Genomic DNA, 13044 nt, shown 5'->3' with positions numbered 1-13044 from the left:
ACTATATAGCTATGATATAACCTTTTTATTTACAAGTGTACCTCTGAGCATGCAGAACCCACTACTGTTGAACCTTAGCCAGCCAGAGGAGAAGGGCTAAATTAAACTTAGTTTACTCTTTAGCCTATAGCAGTGGTGAAACTATCTCAATTTCTAAAGAAGCTACCCGCTTTCCAGCAACATTAGTTGCTATTAGTCCTGCAGTGTGTGTTTGTGTGTGTGTGTGTGGGGGGGATATAGGCTTCTGTAAAAGACAACACCTGTCTCCCTAGCACTGCTGCTCCAATTGAAATGGGAGCCCACCCCCTCCACACAGTCTGTGGCTGCTTCTTTTGAAAACATTAACATCTATCAGTCCTACATCTTCCACATCACATCTGGTTTTGCCCTAAGTAATTGGGCTGCGTCAGCTTCCTCCCTGACTTTAACGGAAGAGTGTTCAATAAAGTATCCTTAATGAGTGATCTGTTTACAATATTGGATCTAGTTCTACTTATTATTGAATTATCGCAGCTCAAACACATTCAGCCCTGTTTACTTTACTGTCTGTGTGATGGGGAGCGGGAATGGGAAGGCCTATGCTCTGACACTCTTCTGTCTGCCTCCATGCATTGAGATGCATGTGCAGCCTAGACACATGAACAGCAAGATGCATCCAAAGTTTTAACTCTTTAACTTCCAGATAAGGTGAGGGAAGGAATTGCCTTTTTATGTGTGTGCATACTAGAAATGTTAAAGTCATTGCTTTTGTCCGGAATGCTGGCAGATACAAGGGTCAGAGAATCACAGGAACACGAAGTGGTTGCAAACAAGTTGCTTCCACAACAGCCAAGCCTAACTGCTGGCTTAAATAGGGCCGATCTCTGCTGCTGTAGCAGAGCCAGCTGTTGCCAATTAGGCTGCTCTGACATTCTCAGCCAGGTGGTTTGCTTCAGTCCTGCTCTGTCTCATCGCTATCAGGAAGGGCTCTATGCTGAGCTTGCAATCTCGCACTCCGGCATCACTGTTGTATTTCTAGTCGAACCCGTCTCCTCTGATCCAATAGCTTTGGCGAGCCCTCTGGGGGCCCTACTTGTTGCAAGGTGTCAGGCCCAACTGGAGTGCATGGGCTGGAAGGCTACAGACATGGTGAGCCTTTTCCTGGCTGTGGCTGTTCTCGAGCTGGAAGGCTACAGATATGGTGAGCCATCTTCTGGCTGTGGCTGTTCCTCTACTCTCAAAATGCCTCCTTCTATTTCCTCTTCATCTGAGGAGACCTCAGGCTGACTCATGACAGCTTTCCTCCTTCCCCACCGAGGTCAAAAGGGGGTTCAGGGCCCACACAGTGGGGCATCTGCTTAGACCCATGTTCTGTCTGATGACCCACAGCTTGCCACAGACTCTTGGCCCAGCCATTCATGCCAGGAATGGGAGAAGGGGACAGCTGGAGCATGTTCCCTTTCATCCGTTTCCTCTGCCAGAAAAGTAGCTTCACTGTTGCTTGCCGAAGCTTAGCTGCTCTCACAGGCTGTTCATGTGCATCTGTGTTTTCCCTCAGAAAGAGAGACGGATCCTGGAGAACCGCCGCCTGGATCTGGATGCTTGCAAAGCCAGGCTGAAGAAAGCAAAGGCTGCCGAAGCCAAAGCAGCGGTAAATTTTATTTTTTGTTATTTTGCTCCCAAAATCCCCTCCTTCCTGCCACCTACCTGGCCTTGACTCATGTGCATGTGACCTCCTTTGATCATGTGTGTGCTCTTACTTTCGCTCTCTCTCGTGGGCCTTAGTCTGTCTGTACTGCATGCAGGGCATCTGGTGAGGGGGAAGGACGACCGTCAGTTCGTCTTCCTCTCCCCAAACCCCCAGCAGGGGGAAAGTATAGTCCTTGGCAAGAATGGGGAAACGGGCCATAGAGCTGAGACAGAGCTAGATGCCTGCTCTTTCAGTACATTGCTGTTGCTCTTGAGTTATTAGAACAGACATTCCTCTTTTTTGGGGGGGGGCATTAAATAAGTCATTGGTGCCCCAGATCAAGCTGATGGGAGTTGCATCATTATGGCATAACCTCTTGATGGAATGCTGAAGATGTTTTGGCGGCTATGGTTGGGAGTACAAAGAGCAGCTCTTGTTTTCTGCATTTAAAGGGTAGCAAATACTTCATCGTTATTATCATATTTTTACTCCCATGGGAGATGCTGCGTGGACTAGGATTGTTATCCTCTTTCCTGCAAAGAGCTTCTCCCTCTGCCAGTTGTATCCTAACCACACACACACACACACCCATAAGGTAAATTGGAGAAAGTGACCAGTCCATGGTCACGTAGGGAGTTTCATGGCAGAGTGGGGATTGGAAATTGTTCTTCCAAAATCGCCCTGCCTTGGCAAGTGCAGTTGTGAATCAAGCTTCTTGCACAGCCAACATTCAAACCTGGGGTCTGCTTTTTGTGTCCGTCACATGTCCAGACACATGGGGGAGGGTGGCTGAAAAGGGCTTTAAGCGGCACGTGTGGATTTGGAACAAATTCTTGGGCCTCTCCTGGCTTGAGCAGCATCCCAGAGTGGCTCACTTGCCTCCTGGTTGGGGCTGCCTCTACTTGAGAGGCATTTACACAGAGGAGTCCATGCTATCCCCAACAGCAGGGGCTGATCCAGGCTGGGTCTCCCTCCACTCTGCTGAGACGTAATTCAGATGCTACCAGCTCAGTGATAGAAGGGATAGGCTTTGTCTTCTCGCTCTAGGTAAGAAGGGCGTCTTCATTCTGGGTTATTTTCCTTTATTTGCTAGGGAAGGCAGGATTCAACAAAAATGTAGGCCTTCCGGTTCCCCGGGGGAAATGACCCCCTCCCATCGGAATGCCTCAGTTTTGTTTCCTGCCTTTGTCAGGGAAGCAGGTTTGTGGCGGTGCTCCGCCATTTTTTCTTGAATCTTTTAAAATACAAAGTCTTTCCCCTTCGTGTTTCCCCCCCCCTTCTTCTATTCTTACCTTTGTGCATTCTGTCTTTGTCTGTTATCTGTCTCCTTGTTGCGTCTTGTGTGGGGCCCGGAGGGTTGGAGTCGTCCTTTCCCGCCAAAACAAAATGGCGGCTTCTAGCCAGGACGAATTTATTTCTCCCACTGACTTGGACCCGGGTCTCCTTGTCGCGGCAGCCTCGAGCTGCCGGGATTCCTCTAGTCCCCCTAAAGGGAAGAATCCCAAGCGAAAGGGGAAGACAGACCCAAAAGAGGAGACAAAGAAGAAGAAGAAGAGGGACTCGGGCGCGGCTGCTAGCCGGCCGCCTTCCGCTCCAGCCGCTATGTCCGTGGCGGAGCGCGTGAAGCTAGGCGCGGCTGCTAGCCGGACGCCAGGCGCGGCTGCTAGCCGGACGCCAATTACCTCGGAGGATGCCGTCCGCTCCGCGGACCCGTTGGAGCCGGCCGGGCCCTCCATGTCCGCCGCGGCTGCTAGCCAGGTCCTTTCCAGCGGCAGTGAGGCTTCCCATGGATCGATGGCTGCACAGCAGGGGGCTGCTTCTGGTAATGTACCAGCGTTCGCGGGGGCTTCCAGCGAAGGGGGGCTAGCTGCCTTAAGAGCGGAGCTCACGGAGCTCATTAGAAGTGTCTTTGTAGATGGGCTCCAGGCGGCTCAGGCTACCCCCACCCCCTCTGTTAGAGGTGCGGAGGACTACCAGGACCCTCTAGAGGGACCCAGTTCCCTTCACAGACATAAGGGGCATGGGAATGAGAAAGCTACTGCCCAAGCCTATGGCCAGACCAGAGGGAGGGTAGTCGTTCAGCCCCAGTCTCCCCCAGATTCCTCAGAGGAGGACAATGGGGAGGAGGAGGAGGAGGAGGATTCCTCCCCAGAGGGGGACCCTCCAAAACCAGAAGAAAAACAGCTGAGGCTCTTTCCTCAGGAGGATTTCCCCTCCCTATTGGTAAAAACTCTAGAAGCTTTGGACCTGTCTGAGACACAGGAACCCCAAGCCTCTGATTCACTGAAAGGATCAAAAGAATTCTTTCACAGACATAACAACCCTTCTCGTGTGATCCCGGTTCCAGACTACTTCACATCCCTAATCACTGCAGAATGGGAAAAACCATTAGCAAATAGACAGGCACCGGCTATAGCTAAGAAGTTCTATGATCTAGCACCCACCTCGGCTCAATTGCTTAAGCCCCCGGTGGTGGAAGCTCCTATCTGTGCCTTGCATTCCAATGACGTAGTGGCCAGGGATGGCATGGGCTCTATCAGAGATCCTCTTGATAGGAAGGCAGAGATCTCCCTCAAGAGGGCACACGAAGCCTCTGCCTTAGCCATCAGCGCCTCTATCACATCGGCCTTAGTATCCAGAGCAGCTATAGTCTGGACACGCAAACTACGTCAACTCATTCCAGAAAGGAATAAGAAAGCCCAGGAGGGAGTGTCCAGGATCCTACGGGCAGTCACCTTTCTGGCAGACTCTTCCCTAGATACCCTTTCCTTCTCAGCCAGAGCCATCGCTACTCAACTGGCTTCCAGGAGGGCCCTTTGGCTTAGGCCTTGGCAAGTGGACCATCATTCCAAATCCGATCTAATGGGCTTTCCTTACCAAGGTAAGAAGCTCTTTGGTGACCAGCTTGACCCTATCTTAGTCGAGACTAGGGATAAAAAGAAAGCTCTTCCTAAGAGCTATAGGAGAGATCAAAAATCCTACTCTCGTCCCTTTCGTTCCTCCCACACACTACAGAGATTTCGTGGTGAACAGCGGAGAGGTTCTTGGAACTCTTACAAGGGTTCCTTTCGTAGGGGAGGCCGTTATTCCAGATCCCCTCGTTCCGCCCAGCCCACTGACAGAGCTGGGTATGGAACTCAACAATCCAAGCAATGACGTCCCCATCGGTCCGGTGGGGGGCCGTCTCACCCGCTTTATGGCGGCCTGGCAGTCATCCCAGACGGATCACTGGGTATCCTCCATCATATCTCAGGGATACCTGATAGAGTTCCGCACGACCCCACCTCCAAGATTCATATCCAAGACAAAACCACTAGGCCAAGACAAACTTCTTCGAACACAAGAAGCTATTCGCCACCTCTTAGACATTCAGGCAATAGAGCCCGTCGAGTACTCACAGCGCTACTCGGGAGTGTATTCCGTGTTTTTCACGGTGCCAAAGAAAAACGGGGACTGGAGAGCCATCCTGAACCTGAAGTGGGTGAACAAGTTCGTCATCTACAAAAGGTTCAGGATGGAGACCCTAAAGTCCATCTCAGAGTCGCTGACTCCCCGAGCCTTCCTGACCTCGGTGGACCTCACCGAGGCATATCTCCATGTCCCCATTCACCGGGAACACAGGAAGTTTCTACGCTTCTCCTGCCAGGACGACCACTACCAGTTTCGGGCCCTACCATTCGGCTTAACATCTGCCCCGAGGGTGTTCACAAAGATCCTAGTGACCCTCATGGTGGAGGCCCGCAAACTGGGAGTCCAGGTACATCCGTATCTGGACGACATCCTCATCTGTTCTCCTACGCAGGAGCTGAGTCGGACTCACACCAACATCGTGATCAAGATTTTGCAGAAACACGGATTCCTGATCAATTGGAGCAAAAGTCAACTGATACCGTCACAGAGGCTGACTCATCTAGGTGTAGTCATCGACACCACGTCCAACTCCTTCATCCTCACTACAGAGAAGGTGGAATCCATCTCTTCACTGGCAAAACAAGCAAAATCTGCCCCAACATTTCGGCTTATGGCAATGGCCAAGCTTCAAGGGCACATGATCTCATGCATCCCTTCGGTACCATGGGCTCGATTTCGGGCGAGACCGTTACAATGGTTCCTCCGCCCTTTCCAGAAGGACATTGCCAGGAAAAGACACAAGCTCCTCAGCCTCTCGGACTCGGTCAGAGAGAGCCTGTCCTGGTGGACGGTTCCCGACAATCTATCTCGGGGACTGCAATACATTCACGAAGCTCCCGTCCAGCTGTTCACGGATGCCAGTCTGGCGGGATGGGGAGCGACTCTACACGGTCAGCCAGCTCAAGGTCTCTGGGAACCCAGTCATCTCAAGAAAAGCATCAACTTTCTAGAGATCACAGCAATTTGGAAAGCCATCTTACACTTTGGTCCTCAACTAGTGGGAACACACCTTCTCATCAGGACGGACAACATAGCCGCGAAGGCCCATATAAACAAGCAGGGGGGCTCCAAGTCATCATCCCTACACAAGCAGGCCTCCAAGATCTTAGAGTGGGCGGAGTCCCACTTGGCTTCGATATCTGCCGAGCACATACAGGGAGTCCAGAACGTTCAAGCCGACTGGCTCAGCAGGCAACACCTCGACGAGGCCGAATGGTCCCTGCACTCAGAAATCTTCCATCAGATCACCATCAGATTCGGGATCCCACAGGTGGATTTGTTTGCAACCCCAGCCAACTCCCAACTCAAGAGGTTTTACTCCAGGTATCACCAGGTCGGAGCGGAGAAAACAGATGCACTCCTGTCCCCGTGGCCGACAGGACTGCTGTATGCGTTTCCACCTCTGCCTCTCATTCCCAGGGTGATCAGACGCATTCGGACTCTTCAAGCCACGGTACTACTAGTAGTTCCGGACTGGCCAAGACGGCCTTGGTATCCGGCGTTACAACAGATGTCCGTCCAACCACCTTGGCGACTCCCATTCAGACAAGATCTCTTAACCCAAGGACCGATTTGCCACCCGGACCCCGGGTGGTATCGACTAACCGTATGGCACTTGAGAGGAGAGAACTTTTAGGTCAAGGCTACAATTCAGGCATTGTAGATACCATCTTGGCTTCTAGGAAACCAGCCACTCAACGAATATACGGGGCTACCTGGAAGGTTTTCGCTACGTGGTGCCACCGTAATACCAAAGATCCCCTGAAACCAAGGGCGGCAGACATTTTGGCTTTTCTTCAAGACGGAAGAAAGCTTGGCCTTAAAGTTTCCACCATGAGACGCCAGCTGGCCGCAATAGCCACCCTAGTCCCTCGAGTGGCCGGTTATCCTTTGTCAAAACACCCTCATATCTGTGCCTTTCTTAGAGGAGTTAAACTGTCTTCTCCGGCGGTGGTTCACAGGTTCCCCTCCTGGAGTTTGCGCACAGTATTACAAGCCCTGACTAAGTCACCTTTTGAGCCTCTCAGAGTTGTCGACCTCAAGTGGGTCCGCATGAAGACTCTTTTCCTTACCGCCGTCACATCGGCGAGAAGGGTATCAGAGCTCGGGGCTCTCTCTGTAAGGCCAGAGTTGTGTGTGTTCCATAAGAACAGGGTGGTTCTTCGGACAGATCCCTCCTTTATACCAAAGGTTCACACACGTTTTCATCTCGAGCAGGAGGTAGTTCTCCCCACCTTTTTCCCAAACCCTTCCAACCAAAGGGAAAAAGAGTGGCACTCTTTGGATGTTAAAAGAGCCTTACGTATCTACATAAGAAGAACTCAACAGATTAGAAAATCAGAGCGCCTCTTTATTTCCTTGACAGCGCCTAATAAAGGCGGGGCTATGTCCCGGGCAGCAATTAGCAGTACCATAAAGGCCTGCATTTTCCAAGCCTATAAAAACTCTGGCATGCTAACTCCATCCACCATTACGGCACACTCTGTGAGGAGTGCAGCCACCACCACGGCCTTTAGGCATAGGGTGTCGCTGGAACAAATATGCAATGCCGCTACTTGGTCTTCCTTGTCCACCTTTTCTAGACACTACAAGGTAGACACCTTCTCTAGAGATTCCTCCGCATTTGGCCTGGGAGTGCTTCAGGCAGTACAGGAGGTCTAACTTCCCACCCTAATTCTGTTACAGCTCTGGTAGGTCCCAGAATGAAGACGCCCTTCTTACCTAGAGCGAGAAAGAGCCTTGGTTCACTTACCGTGAAGGCTTCTTCTGCTCGTAGGTAAGAAGGGCGTCTTCCCCTCCCTAATTCCTGCCAGAAGCACATCAAAAAAAAAAAAAAAAAAGAGAAATTTTGGGAGGGTGTCTTGAGTGAAGTCGTTCATGTTAACCTTAAGGTGTTCTGTCGTCACCTATCGTTATCTCCCTTGTTACCTAATTTATCGATGGGGAAAAGACGTTTTTTCCACTATTGAATTGTACTAGTTTTTCCAATGTATAATGTTTAAGCTTTTCAACTACTGAGGCATTCCGATGGGAGGGGGTCATTTCCCCCGGGGAACCGGAAGGCCTACATTTTTGTTGAATCCTGCCTTCCCTAGCAAATAAAGGAAAATAACCCAGAATGAAGACGCCCTTCTTACCTACGAGCAGAAGAAGCCTTCTCGGTAAGTGAACCAAGGCTCTTTCTCGAATGCAAGACCATATTTACTTGAAATGAAGACTACCCTGAATGTAAGACCACCCCTAAAAATATTGTACACAAAAGTTTTTTAAATTACTGGACAACTGTAATTTGTATGCGAATTTATGACTACTCCCCTTTTCATGGTACCTGGGGGGGAAACCTAGTCTTGCATTTGAGTAACTATTATGTATGACTGCAGACTTCTCCCCCTTCTGTGTACATTGCGGTGGAGTATAGGGGCATCCCATAACAATTCCAGGATCTCTGTAGCCAGAGATGGAGAAAAGATAACTGAAGTGCTGAGCCAGCGTGGCGTAGTGGTCAAGAATGGTGGACTCTAATCTGGAGCACCAGGTCCGATTCCCCACTCCTCCACATGAAGCCTGCAGGGAGACCTTGGGCTAGTCACAGTTCTGTCTGAACTCTCTCAGCCCCAGCTACCTCACAAGGTGTCTGTTGTGGGGAAGGGAAAGTGATTGTTAGCTGATTTGATTCTCCTTAAAAAGGTAGAGAAAGTTGGCATATAAAAACCAACTCTTCTTCTGAACAGCCATTGCTTCAGTTCCCCAAAACAGCTGTTTTGTGGGCGAGAGAACATTGAAGCTCCTAGGGAGAGATGGTCTCTGTATCCCTTCAGGGTCTACTGTATTTGCTTGGCACTGACTGCCACCTAAGTTTTCAGATTCTGTTATAAATGAGAAGGGCCAACTCAGCTGCTTAAAGATTAGGGCCTGTTGTGTAGTTAACTGCATCCCCCCGGGGGGGGGGAGTTGCCAGCTCTTTTTCATCAATTATTGCACCAGAAAAAAGCTTTTGGGGGTTAAAAGCTTATATGCAATGATCTATACCTAGGTTATCTTCATACAGACTTTCTCGTCTTCTTCCACCATCTCCCCCAACCCAAGGCAAGGTGGCTTTAACTGCCTGCCTTCTAGATCCGTGCAGACAGCCCTACTGGAAACAGCACATACCCTGACTATTCAAATGTTCCCAAAAATAGAGTCTGTTCAAGGAGAGCACAAACCCGGTTTAGTTGGGGACTCACGTGTTCTTTGGCCTCCTCCCCCACACTGCCAATACAGGCTCCCAAGTGGAAGGACGTTTTTGATCCAGCTCCAGTTTGTTCTGATGTTCAGATATGGGCCTCTTAATAAATTGGACTCACTTTCTCGGTAACCAGGGTTTTACCATGGTTACAGGTCCTGCTTTGTGGGGAAGAAACCAACTCCAGTTGAAGGGCCTGCGTTTGGGTGTTGAAATAAATTGGTGTTGGATTGGATCAGGAAACCTTTTTCTGCACGGAGTTGTGCTTGGTTCCTGCCGACGTCTCCCCCGCCCAGGAGCCACTGAGCAATCTCCCATTTCTAAACAGGAAAAGCACTTGGAAGGACTGAGCATAATTCATTCTCTGCTTCTTTCACTACCAACCAGGCCCTTCTCCCATCAGAAAAGGGGGTCTCCCCAGGCCCCCAGCAAGTCTCCAGCTAGGCAGACTCTGGATGCATGTGATGCTTGGAATGTAAGAATTTCACCCCTTTTAGAATTGCTTCAGTGATCCTCAAAGAATAGGGTTGCAGGTTCCTAAGTTAGCCCTGACCTGGATGACCTGTCACATCTCAGAAGCTAAGCAAGGTTGGCCCTGGTTAGCACTTGGATGGGAGATCACCAAGGAAGTCCAGGGTTGCCACACAGAGTCAGGCAATGGCAAACCACTTCTGAACATCTCATTTGACCCAGATGGCCCAGGCTAACCTGATCTGTTCAGATGTCAGAAGCTAAGCAGGGTAAGCCTGCTTGCCTGAGCAGGGTTTGGAGTGGTGGACTCTGATCTGGAGAACCGGGTTTGATTCCCCACTCCTCCTCATGAGCAGAGGAGGCTAATCTGGTGAACTGGGTTGGTTTCCCCACTCCTACACATGAAGCCAGCTGGGTGACCTGGGGCTAGTCACAGCTCTCTCAGTCCCACCTACCTCACAGGGTGTCTGCTGTGGGGAGGAGAAGGGAAGGTGATTGTAAGCCGGTTTGATTCTTCCTTAAGTAGTAGAGAAAGTCGGCATATAAAAGCCAACTCTTCTTCTTAGTACTTGGATGGGAGACCACCCAGGAAATCCAGGGTTGCTACAAAGACCACCTCTGAACACCTCTTGCCTAGAGAACCCTGTGGGGTTGCTAGGAGCCATTGCATGGGTTGGGAAATCTGGGTTTGGGTAAAGTAGGAAGGGAGCTGCAGCCAGTCCTGCCTTTCTAAGGAATGCATCTCATTTGCTAAATATTTTTCCAGACAATGCTGGGGGTCTGATCAGACTCCCCCCTCCAAGAATGTAGCCTCAAAAAGCACCCATGAGCAGACTGTCAGATCCAGATCTGTCCATGGTGCTGTCGAAGGAATTCTCTCTTCCCCACCCCAGGGCTACTTTTAACCCAGGTATTGTGGGGGGGGGGAGACTAGCACAAACTTACAAGGGCTAAAACCTGTTCGAGGGGGGAGAGTTTTGATAAGGAAACTGGGGGGGGGTCAAAGCCCACCATCTTCCACAGGTTGGATCTATATCTAGAGCTCTCCCACTCTTTCTTATTTGTAGCAAATTATAGGTCCAAGTGGTGGTGGGGAAATGTGATTACAGCTACTCAGCATTCCAAGTAGCACTTAGCTCCAGCCGCCTTGTGCAGCCTTTATAAATACAATTGAAAGCCGTAATTTGCGAAGAGGTCCGAAGAAGTGACTGAGAAGAAAGGGATTCTGTGACCAGAGGCTGCACCACCTTTCCTCTGGCTTCTGCTACGGTTGCAGGCCTTCTGTTGCTGCCCCAGCACCTCACGAAACATATCTCAGGTGTTCAGCCCCCCCACCCCGCTTCTGTTCCGACTGCCAGGACCCCTGGGCTACCCCTTCTCTGCATCCCATCCTCTTCCACAGGGCCTGTCCTCAGACCAGTCAGTGAACTGGGGTGGCAGAGGGACAGGAGGGCCCTGGTGCGCTGCAGGGGCTCAGCCGGCCGCCGGCCACCAGCGGCACAGGGGGCGTCCCCTCATGGCCCCAGCATCGCAGCCTCCTTTCGACCCGGGTAGATGACGGCTGTGCCACCGAAGGGGCAGCTTTCCTCTCTCAGATTCATCGTCATCATCATTCCTTTATTGGCAGAAAAACACAATTCATAAGGTTACAAAAGGAAGGGAAATGTTACAAGATGCCCTTTATAATATGGTTAAAAGGCGGCCGCATTGAGAAATACAGTTTGTTGATCCTGCCATCTGTTTGGCGGGCTTTTAGAACAAACTTTAAAAACTGTGCCACCAATATTTGGGGCAAACGATTGCTCAATAAATAGAGAACGTTAAAAAGAATCTGAGACATTCCGTCTATTTACCAACGGGGGCCTTTAGTAGTTCACTACGAGATTCTGTGTAGAAACTGACCTACTCTCGGATTCATGTGTTGTATTCCCCCCCCCCACCTCGCCGCCGCCGTCTTCTCCTTCATGGAGCTGCTGTTTTGTCCACTAACCTTTGTTTTGTTCTGTCTTTTTGTTTGTTTTGCTCAGTGTGAGGGAGAAGTGAGTATTACCCGTGTTCTTAGTGCTGTGGTTTTTATTTAATTTTTTGGAAATGCTTCTCATTGTGCTTCTTCCATTCAGAAAATTTATTTTGTTTTTGTTTTTTAAAAAAAACCAGCCTCTCTCACTTGCCCTGCAGGGACCTTTCCTTGGAGCATGCCCTTGATTGCAGATATGGGGAGGGGGCGTGTGGGGTCATCGCCACGGATGGAAACAGCGGGCTGGCTGCCGGTCTTGGGCGTGTGGGGCTGTTTCCATCTCTTGAAAGCCTCTTGTGAGCGGGTGAGTGGCTGGCAGGCAGCGGGGCTGTGTGTATGGCAGAGCAGGAGAACCCGCAGGACACCTGGTTCAAATTGGGTGCAGAATTCAGCTTCGTGAATCACAGCTTTTTTTGTTTTTACAAAGGCAAAGATAATACGCTTGACCAAAAATGTGCGGGTGGAATCTCCAAAAGGCCACCGGGTAGCTTTTCTAGTGGTGAAAGGGTGGAGCCTCGGCCTTGGGGATCAGCCCTGGGCTTTCCTCATGCCCGACAGCAGCAGAATCAATGGTGCCAATTAAAGAGCAGCGTGCGCATTTGCAAAACTGAAAGCCAGTGTTTGGTTTTGTATGGAGGCGATGTACACACAGCCCTGGTAGCGAAGGATACTGTGTGTGTGTATGTGTGTGCATGCCAAGACTGAGATGGTTAATCTCCAGCTTCAAGGCAGAATGATGGATCTGAGGATCAAGACTCGGTCCTTTATGAAAGAAGGGTGTATAATGCTGCGTACTTAAGTGCTTGCAGTGCTCCTTGACACCACCTTGGACTCTTAAGAACATAAGAAAGGCCATGCTAAATCAGACCAAGGCCCATCGAGTCCAGCAGTCTGTTCACACAGTGTCCACAAACAAGACGACGGCAGCAGCATTGTCCTGCCCATGTTCCACAGCACCTAATATAATAGGCATAAGAACATAAGAAAAGCCCTGCTGGATCAGACCAAGGCCCATCGAGTCCAGCAGTCTGTTCACACATTGGCCAACCAGGTGCCTCTAGGAAGCCCACAAACAAGACAACTGCAGCAGCATTATCCTGCCTTCCTTTTCTCCTGGTCCTGGCATTGTAGTGTTAAGGGAAAAGCCCTTCACTACCTGAACTTGCACCACTGCTTACAGCTACCAGTGCTGGGGTGTCTAGACTCTTCTGCAGAAGAGGCAGGCAACTCTCATGCCTTCTATAACATGTG

General features: G+C 50.4%; 1 protein-coding gene across 7 annotated transcripts in view; it reads left to right on the top strand.

Annotated features, from left to right (window-relative positions):
- Positions 1 to 13044, top strand: part of SH3GLB2 (SH3 domain containing GRB2 like, endophilin B2) — an 89526-nt gene that overhangs the window by 39733 nt on the left and 36749 nt on the right. For all 7 annotated transcript variants that reach the window (XM_056860601.1, XM_056860600.1, XM_056860597.1 and 4 more), the window contains exon 5: positions 1538 to 1630. In XM_056860601.1, coding sequence (XP_056716579.1) covers positions 1538 to 1630 — 93 coding nt within the window. The remainder of the gene's footprint in view (positions 1 to 1537; positions 1631 to 13044) is intronic.

This window comes from Euleptes europaea, chromosome 14 (genome assembly GCF_029931775.1).
Source record: "Euleptes europaea isolate rEulEur1 chromosome 14, rEulEur1.hap1, whole genome shotgun sequence".
Lineage (NCBI taxonomy): Eukaryota > Metazoa > Chordata > Lepidosauria > Squamata > Sphaerodactylidae > Euleptes > Euleptes europaea.
This window is presented reverse-complemented; position numbering and strand designations above follow the sequence as displayed.